The 20907-nt window shown below is 43.6% G+C and overlaps 1 protein-coding gene across 4 annotated transcripts in view; it reads right to left on the minus strand.

The window, feature by feature from the left end:
• AZIN1 (antizyme inhibitor 1) overlaps window positions 1-20550 on the minus strand; it is a 32568-nt gene extending 12018 nt beyond the window's left edge. The window contains exons 1-6 of one of the 4 annotated variants that reach the window (XM_061994919.1): window positions 20233-20550; window positions 14403-14540; window positions 10857-11023; window positions 3980-4177; window positions 1762-1935; window positions 1309-1481 (exon numbers count right to left, since the gene is read on the minus strand). In XM_061994919.1, the coding sequence (XP_061850903.1) occupies window positions 1309-1481; window positions 1762-1935; window positions 3980-4081 (449 nt within the window). In that variant the 5' untranslated portion in view covers window positions 4082-4177; window positions 10857-11023; window positions 14403-14540; window positions 20233-20550. Of the gene's footprint in view, window positions 1-1308; window positions 1482-1761; window positions 1936-2895; window positions 3067-3979; window positions 4178-10856; window positions 11024-14402; window positions 14541-17353; window positions 17766-20232 lie in introns of those variants that run through there. The other 3 variants (XM_061994917.1, XM_061994918.1, XM_061994920.1) reach the window with 3 other exon arrangements.
• Window positions 20551-20907: the final 357 nt, after the last annotated feature.

Here is a 20907-nt window from a genome sequence, read left to right on the forward strand (position 1 = left end):
GCTTGTTAAACTCCTTCATTCTGTCTCCTCAGTTTACCATTTCTCTGCCTCAGAGCAACCTGCACCCTAACTTCTGTTTCTGTGGATGTTACCACAGACAACATCTTCTAAGAGGCTCAAGGAAGTAAATCAATATAAAAGCTAACAAACCACTCAAACCACCAGTGATAACTGGCAACACACTCATGACAAGCAGCAACTTTATCTGAGGCTTTCAAATGCAGGCAGGCTAGTCAAGACCGATGCTTTACACACACAATTACTTCTCACAGATAACCTTCTCGGCACAGCAAGTACTCCTAGTGGGCAAAGCACTGACAGGCTTCCACGAGGATGAAGTGTAACCACTAGCAACACCAGTCTAAAAAGAAAAATAGAAGCAAATGACTAGATGGGATGAGCAGACACTGACCTTGGTAGAATCTCACCAGTTCCCCAGCTACGGCCACAGTTTTGGGAGAAGACATGACACTTTATAAGGACTGTCTAGAACCAAGGGGCTTTGTAAAGGATGTCAAGAATTCAGTCTCTCAGTATGTTCTGATAGCATTTGGGGGAAGCTACACTTCATTAATTGATAGAAAGCACTTGACATTCACTTAGGCTCTGACTCTTAAAGGTACGGCCCACAGCCAAAGTATGCGAGGGACATGATGTTTAATGACAGAAGCAGTCCTAAAGAGACCATGATACATTTGCAGCAATAAAATTCTCATATTTAATCACCAGAACATCAGCTTTGATCACTTCTCTACAGAAAGCACGTGGGCCAACACTGAAGTGATTAAAAATAGAACCAGAATTAAACTTCTCACTGTTTCAGTAGTGAGGAAGTATCTGTTGGTGCATTTAACAGACCCACAGAACATGCTCAAACCCTAGATGAGATCTGATGCACACGCTTATTTACTATCATCTCAGCCCTGACTTCAGCTGAAGCCACTAGTATCCAAATAGAATACCAGAAAGAAAACACTGAAGCCACAACAGAGGACAAAGACACACTGCAGATGAGGTGCCACACTTCTGAACTTTAATAACTGAAAACTTTATGTGAAGATTGCGCTATGAAACAAAAATACAAGACTTCCCACAAAACAAAGGCCTTACTACTACGAAGCTGAGAGCCAGTATGGAAAAAGTTGCAGAAAAGCTACCTTAAAAGGAAACAAAGAGAAGAGAAAAACAGATACCAGTGAACTGTATTAAATAAGTCACGTGCCTTGCTCACAACACAAAGAATCCAGAATACTGGCAAAATTAAGTTTCCCCCCCATAAAATAGCAAAGTCGGAATTTTGACACTTACTTGGCATTTGGATGGTTACGTGCAATCTTCTTCAGCTCAGTGTCATTGTCACAAGTCATGACGTTTATCCCAGCTTTCGCTGCATATTTTATCTGAGAAGCTTGCTTGCAAGGATTAGTATATATAATATTTTCAGGAGAAATGCCCAGATCTTGTACCAATGCCATTTCAGACTGAAAAACAGTGCAAGCCAGAGTTTGACACAGCCTAGTGCACCACCTTCACCAAATGTGCTCTAGTACTGTGCTGAACAGTTAACACAGACTAGAGGAAACTATCTGCTGCTTCTAGGGTACAAGTATAGACTCCCAACAACCCGTTACCCAGGAGTTCACAATTTAATTTGTATTATTTATAACCATGGTCCCTAATACCAAAAAGTTGATTTTAAAACAGCAGACATATGGAAGAAAGTAAGGCACATGTACACAGAAAAAAGCCCCCCAAACTTACTTTATTGGAACAAGCAAATCCAACACCAAGAGTTCCCAAAATTTCGAGTACACCTGGAGTAGAATTGCATCGTACAGGATAAAATGGTTTGATCGGTGCCATCACGTTCTGCCATTGTATGTTTTTCTTTATAAGCTTTCCAAGATCACCAACATAAAATGCTCTTTTTCCAGTCTAAAAGAGATAGGAAGAACAGGAAAATAAAATGTCTGAAATTGTGGGTTTGCTGTCAAAAGATAAATAGTCTTTTAAAGAATTACGCACTTTTTTTCACCCTGCTATTAACTTTTAGGTTTGGCCTTGAACAATGATTTTATTTTTACTTTCACTCAACAATGTGAGCTAGTTTTTTGAAAAAAAACCTAAAAGGAATACCTACCACTTTATATTGTGAATGCTATTTAGACAATATTCTGTAATTCCTGAACACAAGACACTATTTAAATGCCAAATGCTGATTTTAACTAAAAATAAAGGTTATAAATCTCTTCCAACTTTGTATTTCCAGAAGTCTGCAACTTTTTGAAGGAAGAAAATCCACTGGGATGAAAGCTTCCACAGTCTCAATTTACAGCTTATTATACAAGGAATAAAATCTAATGCAATATCGTTATTTGTAACATCTAGCTAATACCCCACTTCACTGAAAATTTGTTTGATAGTATTTTAATTCAGAAAGTCAAGTTTGAGACTGTTTTTCACATCTGGTGAAGCATAAAGTTAAAACAGAATTGGAAGAACTAAATACAGTGTGTTAAAGTTGCAGAGTCAAGTACATGGCCTTTAATGCACAGAGGCTTTTCTGGAAACTATTAGCAGTTACCCTTGTGCATCTGCTACCATAGTCCTTCTCAATACCAAGTCATGACGTGGATGTAGCCAATCCAAATCCAAACAGATCATCCTGTTTGTTGCGCACTCAGTAAGATTCCTGTAAATGAACGGCCTGCCACGGGCCAATTAAAGACCACCACAAATCACATGAATGACCTGAAATAAGACTGTACATCAAATGATAATTCTAGCACTTGACTTTTTCAGATATGAAACTACGTTGTTGCTTATTGTATACAATGTCTTTACTTCTGTTTAAAAAACACAAATAGAAATTCCATCGGGTGGAAGCATACTGACCCCCTGTACGGGTCACCAGCAGGAATGGGATCTGGAGCTTTAGATCCATGGCACAGGCCTCTACCCCTTGAGCTAAAGGAGTAAATGAAAGCAGCAGGAGGCAGCTATCCTCTGTGAGCCAGCCAGTGGTTGGAGACATGACATGTTGCCAGTAGTTTACCTATTTATTTGCTAGACAGAAAAAGAATATTAGGAATCAAGATTTGGGAATCCTACACCTGAGTTCAGAAGGCCATGGGATTTAGCTATTTGCTGTTCTATAGTTGGGCAATTGCATTTGAACATTAGTTCTAGAAACCAAGGGAAAAGCAAACATCTCACAGGTATGGCATATTAAGGACACAGGATTTGCTTAATGAAGCTTTTTTAAGTTCACTCTTTCTGCAGCCTTTTCTATAAAGCAAAGGCTACAATATCTTCCTGCCTCCTGAAGAGTGAAGCCTTATGCAATAAAACTACTATTGCATACTCAGAATTATTCAAGTTTCTTTCCAGTAGACTGCTAAACTTTAATTAATAGCTTTTAGATCAGTTTATTTTCTTGAAAGAAAAAAAAATAACACCCCACAAAGTGATTGTACCTGTCCTTCCAGAGAAGGGTAGTGGGAAGATGTATAAACATGCAACTGTGATCCATCACAGAAATTTTAAATGTGGTTTTTAAACTGGCTCAGCATACATATTTGTCTAAACTTTGACATATTTTTAAGGAAAGAGAGAAAAAGGAAGTTTTTAACTCTGTGATTCCCCACTTGTCCAATTCGAGGTTCCCGGTCTAAACCCCACTGATAATATAATCTCTTGGAACAAGGAGATGGGAACCTGTATTTAACTACATCAGGAAGACTACTTTCCTGCTAGTCACACTCAGGGAAGTAACAATTGTTGCCCAAATTTCCCCAAAAGAATTCAGCCTGAGACAAACAATCAGTAAAAAAAGAAATAGGAAACTATTTTATAAGGTGAGTTTTAGCTGACTGTTCCTCAATTGCTGTCAGCTCAATAGTGCTAAATACCTTGACCTGGTTTGAAGACTTAAGAGAACTAAACCATGAGAATTGAAAAACTTAAAACACACACTTACATGAGTATGTTCATAAATACAGTTGTCAATAACATCTGCAAGAGTTGCTCCTTCATCCAACAGACCAATGGAGTAATTTGCATCCTCAAGAAATCCTTTCATCTCAGCCGTATTCCACAAAGCCGACAGTCATAAACCAAGAAACACAAGGGATGGGCTTCCAAGCCTTATATCCGGGTCCTTAAATTATGCAACAAACTGGACAAAGAGAACATAAATCAATGAGAAACGAGGCACAACGCATCCTATGTCACTATTTAAAACTTAGGGCTTTCTACATCTGATGTACTGCAAACAGTAACACACACCCTCTCTACAAAACCAAAGACTTGTTTTTCCCCCACTTTGCTCACTCTGCATTTGCCAGGGCTAAAGACAGAGCAGCTCTACTGAAGGTGAGAATAAACCAGAAGCTGCAGACCTTAAATCTGATATTAACTGAAAGACAAGTAAGAAACCACTAATGGAAGGCTGTTCTTGAGAAGAACTCCAGACTGTATGCACACTGATTTGTGCTCAGCTTATGCAACCTGAAAGTACTCTTAATGTAAGATACTTGTGCAAACACCTCAGCTGAGCTATTCTTAAGTGTAGCATCTTAAGTGACATTAGTATTCAAGTACACATCTTGCTCTAACAGGATACTTATGAATTTGATAGAGAAACGGGTAGTTTACTGATTGAATGTTTGCATTTATGTTTAAGATTCTCAGACTCATGTTAACATTTCAGTTTGTTTAGATGCTAATTTATAACCCTTTCTTTCACACATTATATTCGCCACACATTTATTTTGTTGTTAATAGCAAAAAGTCATTAGGCTAGAAGTAGTTTTAAAAATTACAATCTTAGTAAGTAGAACTGGTACTAAAAGAAAGTAACAGTTGCAGCCTAGCTCTATTTACATCTTGTTTATCCTCAAAGTTTCACTGCAAGTTAGATGTTCACAAGTAGTGTTCTCCAAAAGACAATCTCAATTAACAAAGTCCGAAGACAGGAAACATTGTTAAATATACAGTCTTGGAATATGGATGAAATTGTCAGTCTCAAAAAAATATCAGTAGACAGCAGAAGACTACAAACGGCTGATTATAGACATTCATCAGCCCTACTTGATGAACTTGTAGTTTACATTCCGTTAGAGCTGTAGGACTTGTTTAAAAGCAGTTTCTTAGTTTATAGCAACTGACCAACTAGACTTTTTCTTGTTTCAGCTGTCATCTTTATGACTAACACAACACTGATCAAAACCAGCCAGCTAACTAGATTCTATCATTAAATGAACACTCAAGACTTTCTTTTAACCTCTCAACAGAAGTTGCACAGTTTTTATTACAAAAGACTTGTTTTCTAAAGACACCTGTACTTGGCTTCAACATAATAAACATTTTTCTAAATGAAAGCATTGACAGAAGCCAGAGACATCACAGCTGAAAGCAAAAAGACCACTTCACTGAGACTGTGAAAGAGAAGAAAGTAATTTTGGCTTCAAATGGTCACAAGGCCATGGTATAAATCTGTCTCACAGCTTTTTGAATGTAGAGAGGTGGTGGAAGAAAAATAATTCACAATTTGTGACCTAAGTTCAGTTAACATTGTTAATAATATGACCAGTTACTTTTCCTCAAGCTAATACTAGAACAACTAATCAGCACTTGCTCCTGCTTGTCATTACACCACAGGGAAGAGCCTGCAGTTTTGTATGCTTTCTGCATAACTCAAGTATGTCACCTATATTTAAGCGAAGCATTTACTGCCAGGCAGGTGAATTTAACTCAGCAGCAGCGAGAATTCTCAGTTATCTTCAGAAGCTGAATCATAAAACCAGTGAGTCATATGCTTATTTAAGTGAATCCTGAAGATCCAAAACAATCATGAAAGAGTAAGATAAATCCTTACATCTATGTGATAATTAATTACAATTACATAAAAACAATGACTAGGTGGTAGAGACTATAGCAGCCAGGAAAAACTTCTTCAGTCAGTCCCACCTCAGTTTAAGTTCATGATTATCACCTAAAAACTTCCTAAAAAACTCACCACCAAACAAAAAGAGACAAGCTTGTAAACTAAGTTTGACTTAGAATGAGATTGGAACAAACACTAGCCATGTTTATGTAGCTACTGTCAGCCCCTGAACAGGTACTTCATCCATATCTTTGATTTGACAGCTGATTAACACAAAGCTCTCAAATTCACAGCCATAAAATATCCACGACTTCCAGGGGCAGAGTACCAAAAAGGGTTTGGGCTTTTTTTTTTTTTTCACCTGGAAAGAAAAGCAGGCATCGGTGTTTTAGTGCAAGTTCGATACAGTTCTGGAGTATTCTAAGCATGAAGACAGAAAGAAGAAAACCGCTAAGTGCACAACTTAACTATTTTAGCATAATTCTTTATATCTAAACAGTCTAATGCTTAAACTCTGTTCTAGAGTACTTTTTGCATCCAGGAACTTGCTAGTTTTGTAATAAACACATCAAACTTCTCTTCTACAATAGCATCTCTTCTACTTTTGCAGGAAAAATAATACCCCAAGATAGGAAAAAGGTAAGCGAACTGTAGTTGGAACACATGCAAGAGCAATGTTATTTTGATTTTCATCAGGTTACTCAAATGGATCTTATTAATATTTACAAATATCTAAATGGTGGGTGTCAAAGTTGGAGCATCCCTTTTTTCTATAGTAGCTAGCAACAGGGCAAGGGGTAATGGGATGAAGCTGGAACACAAAAAGTTCCACTTAAACGTAAGAAAAACCTATTTCTCTGTGAGGGTGAGGGAGCCCTGGCACAGGCTGCCCAGGGGAGTTGTGGAGTCTCCTTCCTTGGAGGCCTTCAAGAGCCACCTGGACACATTCCTGTGTGACCTGATCTAGGTTGACCTGCTTCTGCACAGGGGTTGGACTAGATCTCTAATAATCCCTTCCAATCCCAACCATTCTATGATATTTGTTTACCATTCAAAAAAAATCACAAGTTTCTAAATCCTCTGTGACATAGGCATTAAAGAAAAATTTTCAAATTTTAAACACATTTTGTGCTACATCTAAATCTTTAACATCTTTCAGGATGTATCTCATCTATGCTACTGTCTTCAGAAAAAACGTCAACAAAACTCAGCAGCGATATTGCAACACAGTAACTGCAGAAGATGAACTTTCACCATCCCACTTCCTCTGTCCTCCTCTCCCCTCACATTGACCAGTAAATACTGTTAAGTACCTGCAGCTGAACATAGGTGAGAAGTGACTGGGCAGAAGCCTTATCTGAGCTTCTTTAAAAGCCTAAAGGTAAAACTGAAGCACTTTAAGGATTTACTGTATATACAAGGGTACTACTTAGCTAGATTTAAAAGTTTTAGTGGTTGAGGGCTTTTTTATTTGTACAAGTCATTTCCAACACTGAGGCATACAGATGGTGGAATCCCTTCCACTGAACAAAGGCACATCACCAACTGGCACTGGTGGGAGGTGTCAGTACATGCAGTGGAACCAGTCACAGCACTGGACAGACTTATAGACTCAGGCACACACACTCTGCAGGATAATCACTTGTGCCTCATATCCATCTGAAGATGAGGGGCAAGTCGAGTTTGTGAGTTAGGATCAACAGTTAGGCTAGCATGTGTGACACTGTTGTGGGTGTCTATTACAGGCCACCTGATTGATGAGGATGGGGAAGTCGATGAGGCCTTCTACAGGCAGCTGGGAGCAGCCTCAAAAATCACAGGCCCTGGTTCCTATGGGAGATTTTGACTATGCAGACATCTGCTGGAAGATCAACATGGCTAGTCACAGTCCAGGAGGTTCCTTCAGTGCATTGATGATAACTTCTTGATGCAAATGGTAGATATGCCAACTAGGAGAGGAGCACCACTGGATCTTGTACTCACAAACAAGCAGGGTTGGGTTGAAGTGGTGAAGGTTGAGGGCAGCCTTGGCTGCAGCGACCACATGATGGTGGAGTTCAGGATCTTGTGCTTTAGGTACAGAATACCAAGCAGGATCAAAACGCTGGACTTCAGCAAGGCCAACTGTGGCCTTTTCAAGCAATTGCTAGGGGGTATCTCATGGAACAGGGTATTAGAGAATAAAAGGGCCCAAGATGGTCAGTCTATATTCAAGGATCACTTTTTCCAGGCTCAAAGCATCCCAGTGGGTAAGAAATCAAGCAAGGGAGCCAGGAGACCCATATGGTTAAACAAGGAACTATTGGACAAACTCAAGTGGAAGAAGAGAGTCTACAGATCATGGAAGGAAGGGATGGCCACTTGGGATGAGTATAAGACTGTCACCAGAGGATGTAGGAAGGTAACTAGGAAAGCTAAAGCCTCATTGCAGTTGTACCTTGCAAGGCAGGTCAATGACAACAAGAAAGGCTTCTTAAAATACATTGCAGATAAAACTAATGCTACAGGCAATGTAGGCCCTCTGTTGAATGAAGCTGGTGCCCTGGTGACAGAGAATATAGAGAAGGCGGTTACTGAATGCCTTCTTTGCCTCTGTCTATACTGCTGAAGACTGTCTCCAGGAGCCCCAGACTCCAGAGGAAGTCAGGTTAAAGGAAGAATTTTGTTTGGTTGATGAGAACTGTCTCCAGGCATATACAGGATAAGAGGGTCATTAACAGCAGTCAACATGGTTTTACCAAGAGGAAGTTGTGTTTGATGACCTTCATAGCCTTTTGTTGTAACCAGATGGATAGATGGTGGTGGTGCAGTGGACGTAGTTTGATTTCAGTCAAGCATTTGACACTGTCCCCCAGAGCATCCTCACAGCAAAACTGAGAACGCGTAGGCTGGATGATCAGGTAGTGAGGCGGATTGTTAACTGGTTGAAGGGAAGAAGGCAGAGAGTTGTGATCAAGGGGGCAGGGTCTGGTTGGAGGCCTGTACCTAGTAGAGTCCCTCAGGGGTCAGTGCTGGGACTGGTACTGTTCAATAATGGCCTTGATGAGGGAACAGAGGGCACTGTCATCAAGTTTGCTGACAACACTAAGCTGGGGGCAGTGGCTGACACATCAGAAGGCTGTGCTGCCATTCAACGAGACCTGGACAGGCTGGAGAGTTGGGCAGGGAGAGATCTAATGAAATTCAACAAGGGCAAGTGTAGAGTCTTGCATCTGGGAAAGAATAACCCCACATGTACCAGTATAGGTTGGGGAATGAACTACTAGAGAGTAGTGTAGGGGAAAGGGACCTGGGGGTCTTGGTGGACAGCAGGATGACCATGAGCCAGCAATGTGCCCTCATGGCCAAGAAGGCCAATGGCATCCTGAGGTGGATTAGAAGGGGTGTGGGCAGTAGGTAGAGAGAGGTTCTGCTCCTCCTCTACTCTGCTCTCATGAGATCACATCTGGAATAGTGTCCAGTTCTGGGTCCCTCAGTTCAATAAGGACAGAGAGCTGCTGGAGACAGTTCAGCACAAGGCCACAAGGATGATAGAGGGGGTGGAGCATCTCCCTTATGATGAAAGGCTGAGGGAGCTGGGGCTCTTCAGCTTGGAGGAGACTGAGGGGTGATCTCAATGTTTACAAATACATAAAGGGTGGGTGTCAGGAGGATGGAGCCAGGTTGTTCTCAGTGATGTCCAATGATAGCACAAGAGGCAATGGGTACAAGCTGGAACATAAGAGGTTCCAAATAAACACAAGGAAAAACTTCTTCACTGTGAGGGTGATGGAGCACTGGAACAGGCTGCCCAGATGGGTTATGGCATCTCTGTCTCTGGAGACACTCAAACCCATCTGGATGGCTTCCTGTGTTACCTATTCTAGGAGGTTCTGCTCTGGCAGGGAGGTTGGACGAGATGATCTTTAGAGGCCCCTTTCAACCCTTAAGATTCTGTGATTCTGTATTTCAAATAAAGAAGCTCAGTCTAAGGAACAGACAGCTTTTTTCCTTCAAGTCTCAATGTTCATATGAGTTACACTGATGGAGATTTTGGCTAGTTTTTGCAGTACTCTTAAAAAAAAGTTTTTTCCTAGTTAATGACTGTAGTGTTTATAGCTTTCAAACAGAGATGGTGTAGAAGAATACTTTCCTTTAAAAGCTGCCCTTCTACTTTTGGGAGGTCCAGTGGGGAAGAGGGGGAGAACTAGTTTAAGAATGGCAGGAAAAGGCCTCTTTATCACTAACTCCCCAAAACCACCACCAAGAACACCCTACTTATTTGGTATGTTAGGTCTGATGTCTCAGTTCTTTCATCCAAAAGCATTTTACCATCAAGAGATGGGGAGGACAATTATCCATGCTAGTAGATTTAATAAAATAGCTTGCAACAAAACCTTGAACAACCTATTATAATATCTCCCAGGCTGCTAAACACTAATTGCTTTTTCCAAGCACATCCATGATATCTAAGTGTCTTCACTTAGCAAAATTCATCTGATAAAAAAGCTAACATTAGCCTACCAACATCTGTCCTCAGAGTCATAGCCCATTCCTCTACTCTAAGAAAACACATCTTTTCAGTTTTATTGTAGAATACTCGTTTCTCGTTCTGAGAGAAAACGGAAATTTGTACCAGCACTGCTACAGCACCACCAAACAGCAGTAAGAAATGTTTCTCACTAAGAAAGAAATAATGAGAAATGTTTCTCAAGAAGTCAATATCTGGAGTAGGATTTAGGATTGTGCCATAACCTTACTCTGTTCTAACTGGCCTTGTTCCCAAGCAGGGAGGAGAGTCAATGATAAAATTCATGAAAGATCAAATGAATACACACAGTAGGAAACTGAAAAGATAGCTTAAAACTTCTGTGTCTGTAAGACAAGTCAGAAATCATTACAGTACAGAGTACAGCCCTTGCTGAAAGGGCTGACTTGCTGCAAGTCACAATTTGACAGACTTAGTGTGTAACACCACCCATTTTACCACCTGAAATGTTAAGACTGCACAATGCTCCAGGTCATATATTTCAGGGCAAACAAAAGCTGTCAAGTGGTATGAGACTCCTACGTAGGCATGCGATTGCTTTCTTTGAAGTAAACTGTTACATCCTCAGGCTCTTTAGGGTTTAACACAATGATTTCCCAGATGAAGAACTGTAAGATAAGAGTTTAAATATTTAAACATTGCAATTAATGCTTACATCTGGAATAGAAGAAAATTAAAATGCTTTGAAAAGTGACTAACTAAACATATGCTTGTCATATATAAGCATCCACAATAAATAGAATTTTTTTTCTTTGTATTGCCAGAACTACATATTGTTTGGTCTGAAAAAACCAACCTTGAGGTTTGGTTCTTTCATTAAAAACTTCCTCTGCAACAAACGAAGTCTCTGCAAGCCAAATGAGCTCTCAATAATGCTTTTCGGCTACAGGTCTTCTTAAGCAAGATAAATATTGACAAGATTAACAATTATGCTGATGCAAAAATTAAAAAGGTAAAAACATATTAATCTCTCATTCCTTAACAGTACTGGCTCTTCAGGGTTGAGAGATCAAAAAAAAGCAGCATTTTGTCACAAAAATTGGCAATTAAGAACAGAACAGGTATACTAGACAAGTAGAAACAAGACCTGTTTTCAGTCAGGAAATGCCTATTTATAATGGGAGTATCTTAAAATATTCCAAGATGCCATTTCACCAAATGATATACTTGTCCTTCCATTAGCTGAATGCAGCCACTAGCCAACTGATGGGAGTGCTGAAGCAGGTGTGTTTTAGAATGGCAGTGGATATTTTGCATTATCCAATTTGCCTCAGTACAAATCCACTGAAGGTCATAGCAGAGGACCAGTACAGCTATGGTTAGTTGCATCCTACAGGTAAATGAGCAATACAAGAGCATCTCTGATGAAGAAAGCAAGCAAAGGAGGTAGATACTACAAAAATAATGCCTCATCTGACATGTTTTACAGGAACCATGCTTTCAGGAACCTCTCTGTTTTGAATACAGTCTGAATACATTATTCAAAGCAAATAAGCTAGTAAAGCTTATAAAACTGAATACTGTTATAAGTGCATGTATACTTGTGGTACTCTACCAGCACATCTCTTTCACAACACTGCAAGCAATTAGTGTCCTGTCTTCTCTAACTTGCTTAGTGCATGTTAGCAACTGGCCTTCCCACTGCTCTCCAACCTCCCACCCTCCCGATTGCCATCCAGACCCATTTAGACAAAGTCAAGAGAGTTTTTTTACAGGCAAGCCAGTCCAGATAACAACTGCTTCTACTTGGCACAGACAGGCCTTGTTAATAAATCAGGTTTCCATCCTCAATTCCCTCCGATCAACCAGATGTGGCAATACAAAGAACATTTTAGAAGGGGCAAGACATCAGGCCACAGTTTTCAGACTGCTCAGGAAGTCAGAGCATGAAGAGCAAAGACACAACTAAATCTCAAGTTCTTCCTTGGCCTGTGTAATACAAGGACAAAAGAGGGAGGGAAAAGAATTATAAAAAGGAAAGTAAGTTTAATGGGAACTTAAGTACACCTTCATAGAGAAGATTTTTATTTGAGTTCTGTTGGAACACAATACTAATAATTATATTTAAAAGCTCAATTGACCTCTTTCCCATTAAACAGCTTTGCAAGATGAACAGAACTCAAATTACTAATTAACTGTCTACCTCTCATCTTGGCTGTGTTTGAGGCAACTGCCTGTGCTTCCGCACACCAAGCCAGGCACAGATTTACTGGCAAAAGCTGTCAGACTACTGCTACCTACATCATTGTTACATTCAATACTGAGTTGCTTACATTTGTGCACCGTGTATTATTACTGACTGTTCAAAATAAACACACAGATCATCTTAATATTCAGCTACAGATACAGCCAATACAGCAACATTTCCATTCTAGGACAAGCTTTTACCTTGCGCTATTTGCCACAGCACATGAGTCTACCAGTTAGAGAATCAGAGACTCTCAGGGGTGAAAGGGACCTCAAGGATTATCTGGTCTAACCTTTCTTTGCAATGAAGGTACCAAGACAGTCTTCTCCTTAAAGAAAAAAAACCCTTTTGTCCAAGCTAAAATTCCTTCAGAACAGGTTTAGAAATTAAAAAGCATTTACAGTAATTTAAGATTTTATACTTTATTCACTCCTTCCTCCTAACAATTCTTCTGCCTTTCGTATCTTCTTACTATTTTATTCCTGTTGAAGTGTAAAGCATCATGCAAGAGTCCTATCTGTTTACAAGAGTGAGGTGAAATTCAAACTAAACAAGAGAAAATTTTCTCGGTTCTTTTGCCTGTAAAAATAATGCAACACCTAGAAAATAACAGTGATATTTGGTGTTAACTGTATTTACTTGAACAAAGCTGTCATCCACACAGAATCAGATATACACAGTTAATTCCCTAAGTTTCAAACAAAACAACAAGAAGGTAACCTCTGTAAAGACAGAAATCATGATAAATCAAACTCATCCTGTGCCTCCCTTACTGCAGTATTTTCAAATAACAGGGTCATCTGCGTTAAGTATCTTATTAGAAGACATTCCAATACAACTGGCCTTTGGACTCTTTGTGGTGTTTAAAAAGTACCTGGCTCAGCTAGATGTACTTAACCATTCTTAATCTCAAGTCTTACATTTTAAAGTGTTATGTAATTTACAGGTACTAAGCCAAAAGAAGATGCCTCCAGCTGAACAACAAAAACCCCCTAATACTGTATAAAATCAGCTTCACTCAGATATTACAAACATTTAAAGCTATTTTAAAAACCACACAAAGCTATTGCTTTATGGTAACAAAACACAATAACCACGTACATTCCAGGGTTTTCTGTGCTCTTTAAGATCAGCTATACACATTAATTTGTTTTCAGTTATCCTGGGTCTTACTTTTCTTTAATCACATTAAGAGACAAATAGTTCAAGCATTTATAATCAGGACATGATTTCCATCCAACGCTGAATTCCACATTCTACTATATCTCAACTACAACTATTTGTGGAAGTGGAGAGTAATTAGCAAATAATGGAGACAGGCATTTGGGAAGGCACACCCTTCATGAGTAGCATTAGTTCCTGATTACAGCAGCAAATTTTAATGATTTCAGTATAAAGTATCTCAAGAAATCACATTTTTTGATTTGCTGTTAACTGTCATGCAGTACCAATTCATGTAGCTTACCACAGAGAGACTGAAGGTATGACATTTTATTGTAGGATTTCTGCAGCCAACAGACCCAATTCAAAAAAGTAACTCTGTTTATAAAGTTTACTCACACATGTTTAAGTCTCTCGGAAATTCAGCAGGTAACTCTGAGAAAAGCATTAGGTGAGTGAAAATTATAGTTCACTCCCTGGAATGAAAGCCCCATGTAATACACATACCACTGTCTTCAAATTTTCAAAATTTACATCGAGACAGTTATCTTGCTTATCAAAAAGCCAATATGTGCTGTTTGAATTTTTGGCAGGGCTTATCCTCCTGCACATAGATGAAAAGAAAAGAAGATACTTACATGGACAAGTTAGGAGATGGAACCCTACTATCATCAGCTAGGTTCCCAAGGTGGCTCAGCGTTGAAGTCGAACTGTTCTCTATAAAGCACTTCTCCTAAGCCCTCTGGATAGTTGTAAACTTGATCAGAGATTTTGCCCTGTTGGATAAAATGTATTAAAAAAAAAATTATATCTGCCACAAAATAAAAGCTTTACCTTAAAACATTAACAAATGCCTTTTCAGTAGTGCTTTTGAGAAGGCGTGCAACACTTCACCATCAAAATTTATAGTAAAAAACCTGCCTTGTTTTCAATAGTGAATGTAAACTTTGAGCCAGATCAAGTCAGATGTATGAAGAAGTTCTAAAATATATGAAGGCAGCAAACGAAGCTGCTTCTTTCTACTGCTTTCCGTAGTCTGAGCTAGAAGCTTTTCAGAACTAAGGGCAAAGAGCTCTACACAATCCTGTTTTAGGTTAGTACAAATTAAAACTGCACTACCCTCTCAGACATGTTTTTAACCCTGTAACCACTGTGATTCTTAGCCTCTCTGCTTCCTTCGTGTTTTAGAATTCCCTTGCCATGTTCTTTTCTCCTCTACTGTGAATGAACACAGCATGTGGGTGAAAAAGTTACGTGGGTGAAAAACAGTGTTTTATATAGCGAAACTGAACACCATACAGACAAATCCAGAGATGAGCAAGACAGTAGAGAGAAGCTTATGCTTGCCTTCAGGAATGAGGAAACATTTCAGCTAGCCCTTAAAGCTATTACATACCACACCAAAGCAGCATTTTCAAGTACAAGGATAGCTTACCCAAGGTAAAACAATCACACAAAGCAGTACAATGAACATGAAAAGCAGTCAAGGAAACATTAACCAGTCCTGCTGAGAAGTTCCTGCTTCTAAAAGGAACTGTCATTTTAATGGAATTAAATACAGTACATCCTGGGTAAACCCAACATACAACAAAGTTTTCACAAATTCACTGTGGTCTATGGCATGAAATGTGGAATGTACCAATCTATTGTAAAAATAACTCTTTCTTGGTCTCATTATTTAAATGAGATTACACATGCTGACTACAAAAACACAGCTTCTGGGAATCACCTAATCCAAGTGATTGCCTTCTCAACCACATTGCAGTTAAGCAAAATCCTGAAGTGTATTTTGACACTTATTCTTGCTATTAAAAAAACAAAGTGAATGTAACTAGAAGGTAACTGTTTCACAACTACACAGGGCAATCTCTTCAGCTTTAGCATATAAATTAGCATTCAGTAGCATATAGCATTAAAATAAAACCTCAGTGCTTCAAAACTAACTGAGATACTACAGAATTTCACAAGCTAGTATATGCAGCCTATCTAATCCTATCCCTTTCTTCCACTAAAGCAAATAAGTAACAATTACTTCTCAGAGTATATACATAACAGTTTTAAAAGCTGGAAACATTTTCCTTCAGTAAAATTAACTAGTAGCTCCACTATTTTCTAGCACTGTTGTGATTGTACTCAAGAACTCACATAAATCTTTCAGATTATGAATTAAGATTACCTTCCCAGAAAAATGAGGCATTAAAACCAGGTAGTTCTAGGAAGTATGCATGACCTTTAGAGCAAAACTTACAAAAACTATGCTCACACAAATATCACCTGCGGTACTATTCCAACATTCTCGTCCCAAGAAGGAAGCGTGGAGTGAAAGTTCCTATGGAGCTGGAATGAAAACCAATCATCTTCTGTAGCAACAGTCAACTACGGGTTGTGCTGAGTTCTAGTTGCCCTTCAGAATCTAAGTGAGAATTATTTCTCTGAAGGACCCACACAAACAGAGAAAGTAGTCTGACCATCCTCTTCTGTGCAGGTTTGCCAACAATACTCAGAGTGGAAACCAGTATAATTTCAACCTTTCAAATTGTTGTAATTTAACCAGCATGAAGAGCTAGTTTGCTGTACTGTGGCAGAGCAGGGCTACCCTTTTAAGCAGAAGTGTATTAGATATTCATAACCCATCCAGAAAATCCCGGTTTTAGAAAAACTCAGCATGTCATCAGTGACAATGAGGCATTCTAAAGGTCTTAAAGTAGGCACACAAGCATTCTTTGCTAAACAGCAAGCTTTGAGCTGTGGGAATAATTGACAAGGCAGCTTTGTCTTTTAATACTCAATTGACACCTATAGGCATGTATTTATGTATCATCTGTTAGCATACTCTAGTAAACAGGTGCCTCAATTTGCACTGCAGCTTGATTCTCAATGCCATACTTCGTACCTGAATAGTAACATTGATCTGAGGAACAAGACAGCCTCCTGGTCCTCCACAGCTAATAGTTTTGACAGAACAACTGCACCCCTGCAGCAAGCCCTATGAATGCCTCCAGGCCAGTCAGTAACGGGCTTTTTCCAGCTCACTAGGTCCCTCAGCTACCTATGTCTGATACAGATAGACCTAGAAAATTAGGCACTGATTCATTTTCCTTAGAAAAAAACCCCAATCCATTGTATCTCTCCATTTCTTGAAAGAGACCCTTTCAGTGATGAGAGCTAAATTATCCATGAACCTAAAGTCTAAAAATCTAGCGATACAATGACCATGCACATTCACAGCAACTGACAGACTTGAAGATACAGAAGTTTCTCTGGTCCACAAAAAAAATCAGCTATTCTTCTGATCAGGGTCAGGGTGCTGTGGCCAAGCAGTTCCTGGGAGAGAGCAGGTCCCGAAGAGTCAAGACAGCACATGTCCCTGAAGAATTCTCGCATCATTCATGTCTTGCTCCTGCACTACACCAACACTATTTTGAACTGAAATTTGCTGTTATACCCAAACCAGTTCATTACACAGTTAAGTCTCCCCTTAAGGAAGGAACTATCATAATTCCCTTCCAAGACCACTCTGTCTCTCTTTTAATAGGAGAGACAGAATTGTTTCCAGACCATACAGCCCAGTACTGCTGCAAACACATACCTGCACCGGTCTTGCAGCACAGGTAGCAGAACACAAGCTGCTTGGCGGTGGGCAGGCTGCAGTGCTGGGAGGAGGGAAGCCTGCCTCTTGCCTCCTATGAAATTGTCTCCATGGCAGAAACATTCCCATTGCTGCTCAGCACCAAACACCACCCTCTCCCTCACAAAGTCTTGTAAAGACTCCCCTTTCTCTGGGATTTAACAACCTTCCCTCAGAGCAAAAGGCCCGGCAACCAGGATGGGGGGCAGTAGGCTGGCTAGTTGCAGAGGGATGGGCCGGGGCAGGCAAACAGACAGGAAAGGGAGCTCACCACTGCCTGAGGCACACGGGGAGGGGGCTGCCATGTCACAAGCATCAGCTACGGCAGCAGCAGCATTGTTCACAGTGACAGGAAGGAAAGAACTAGACTGGACCAGTCCAGACTGGAACAAACCCCTCCTACCATCACCATTATTCACAACCCCTACCTCCCCCCCAGTGCTGCTGCGTCCCGTATTTATCCAGGGAAGAATAGTGGGGAAGTGCAGTATCCTCAGCAGCTCAGGTGAGGACAGATGAACTGGGGCAGCACCGCGTTCCCCCCCCTCCCCAACCTGCTGCCATGCAGGAGATCCAAACACAAGTCTGGCTAGTAGGACAGGTGAGTCTAACCTGCTTTACTGGGCTCCACACCGTATCTTCATTCAGGGCAGCTATATTTGACAGACTACACAATTGAATCCTGCTCAGTCACCAGAGACTGCTGCAGAAGTCTGAAATGCAGTGTTTCTCCTGGCTACTGGCATATGTTGGCTGTGCAGGATTTTGCACTGCACAAGATGCACTTACTGGTGTTCCCCCAGCACATGTTGCCACACATCTTCTTGGGTTCTAAATGAGTCCAGATTGCCAATTGAAAAAGACCTGCAGTGCTATCTAGTAATGAGCCATAGCAGCATCCCTCCCAGTCACATCAGCTGACCCACGTTTCTGTGTTTGCACCATCCATGAGCCCCATGCTCCCACACAACGGGCACCTTTGCTGATCCCTCACCACCATAAACAGTAACTGGCACCTCTGCTGACCTGCCACTGAATAGGGAATGGCACTGCAGCAAGAACATGCACACGCTGTACACCCTGACTTCCAGGTGTGCATGCTTTACACACATGCAGCCAGCTGGCAGCTCAGCGGCAATGAGACTCTCTCATCTGTACTTTCCAAAGGCTGACAGTACAGCAGTGGCTGACTGGATCACAGTGGAGGCAGCCAAACCACGGAGGTTGAGGCTCAACCAAGAGACTTCCAGAAGGACTGTCAGCACCACAGGACTGTGCTACTGCCACACTAACAGATTGACTAAGGGTAGGAAGAAAACGTGCGTCCTTGAGATGACCAACAAGCACCCTGACAGAGGAGCAGACTGCTAACTGGAGGACTGGGCTTCACTTCCCATATGCTGGAGGACCCCCTCAACCCTTCTGTGTGAAGGCAATTTGCCCCGTCATTGCAGCGCTCGTCCCGGAAAGCGCCACTTGTGCACTGCCCTTATAACTCATGCGGTGCCCTGACAGTTGGCGCTGCAGCCCTGCTCCTGACCGCTGTCTGCCATGCTGAAGGGGACGGGGAGACCTCGTGCAAGCGCCCACAGATGCAGCTCAGGTGAGCAGGAACGAGGAGCATGATAGGGGAGCCCAGATGGATAGTCACGGTTACAGACGCACAACATGGCCTCTGAGAAGCAGGCAGAAACGCCGCAGCCATGCCACCAGCACTTCCCCAGCCTCTCTGCCACCCGCCAGCAGCCCAGCCTCCAACCCTGTCACACGGCTGCTCTCCCTGGGCCTGAAGGAGCTTCCTGCGCGCGAGTGCACCCGACGGCACGGGATCCGCCGGCACTGCACGGGAGTCAGTGCTCCCGAGCCCGGGCAGCTGCCGCAGGGCGACGAGCCGGCACGCCGGGGTCCGGGGCACTCCCACTCCTTCAGCGATCCGGGCGAGGCCGCCCCTCGCTCCCTCCCCAGCAAGGGACACACCGCAAGCGCTAGTAACGTCCCCGGCGAGAACGCGTCTCCCGCCGCGGGGCACTGCCCGGGCTGCCGAGGGGGAAGGCACTACGCAGCCCCCCTTCGCAGGAATCCGCCATGTTAGGGCAATCGCCGAGCCCCCGCTCCCTCTCCCCGCGGAGCCGGCGGCTCCACCGCCCTCCCGCGCCCTGCGGCGTTGGGCGAGAAGGGGGAACTGCGGCCCCGGCGCGGCCCTCGTCCCGGTCCCCGGCTTCCCTCTCCCGCCTCTCCGTCTCTCACAGCAGAGCCGTCCGCCATGTTAGCGTGGCGGCCGCTGACCCCCTCCACCCGCCGCCGCTGCCGCCCTCGGGGGCGCGGGGGACCCTGGCGCCCGCCCGGTCACCCCCCCGGGCGGCGGCCCCTCATCGCCCAGCGCCTCGCTGCACGCCGGCGAAGAGGGGGAGCCTGAGCTGTGACTCATCCCGCCGCTCTCCATCTGCCGCTGCCGGCGGCAGCCGGTCTCGCCCCACGCCGCCGGGCGGAGAAAGGGCAGCGGGAGGAACCGGCCCCATCCCCCTCCCCACCCGGCATCGCCGCGGCAGCGCTGCCTGCCGGGCGCCTCTCCGCCCTTCCCGGGTGCCGCGGCCACCGCTCCGCTTCTTCTCCTTGCTCTAAGGGAAGCAAGGGCCTGCCGCTCCCCAGACCCTGGGGAATGGGAAGCTCCTTCCACTCCCTCCCGCCACCGGTGTCAAGGGACGCCCCGACCCACTCCGGTGCTCAGGGTGGGCGTCGCCGCCTCCTTCCCTCCCGCCCGCCCGTCGCGTCCCCCGCGGCGCGACCCCTGGCCTGGCGGAGAGGCTGGGGGCGCCGGGACCCCCGGCACCGGTACTCACGTGAGATAACGGCCCGAAAGATTTGGTAAATCGTCTTCTCTTTTTAGGCGGAATTTTTAAAGAGGAATGTGGGAACCTACAGCAGAAATACAGGCGGCGGCAGCGGCGCCTTCCAGGGCCATAGGCTGCGGGGGCGACCGGCAGGGAAAGCGCAGCTCAGCGCTGGGACTAGAGGACACAGACAGAGAGAGACTGAACCAGAGCAGGCCGGGGGCGCGGGGCTGCGGCAGCTGGGGGCGAGGGCGGGAGCACGACCACCGGACGGCGAAGAGAGCGGCGAGGCGAGGAGAAGTGGCTACAGCCGGCAGCGGTCTTATAGGCCGGGCGGGGGGGGAGGAGGGACCTGCCGCCGCGCGTCACCGCACCGCGGGGCGGGAGCCGCCGCTGCTGAAACCGCCTCCCCTCGGCTCCAGCGGCTGGGCCGGGGCGCGATCGGCGCTGGGCAGGCATGCGCCGAGCGCAGCCGGCAGGCGGGGAGGGCAGCGGCACCGCCGCCCCGCGTGGAGCGCGGCACCCACGCTGCTGCCGCGGCCGGGACGGGGCTGCGCCCGGGGCACCCTCCCCGCCTGGCGCTGTGGATGCTCTGCTGGATGGAGGCCGAGGTGGTTCCTGACAGGAGACAGAGATGAAGGCGTCCCTCAGGATCCAGGGCAGGCGGTTACCCTTCACAGGGAG

The sequence above is a fragment of the Colius striatus genome, chromosome 4 (assembly GCF_028858725.1).
Source record: "Colius striatus isolate bColStr4 chromosome 4, bColStr4.1.hap1, whole genome shotgun sequence".
NCBI classification, from domain to species: Eukaryota; Metazoa; Chordata; class Aves; order Coliiformes; family Coliidae; genus Colius; species Colius striatus.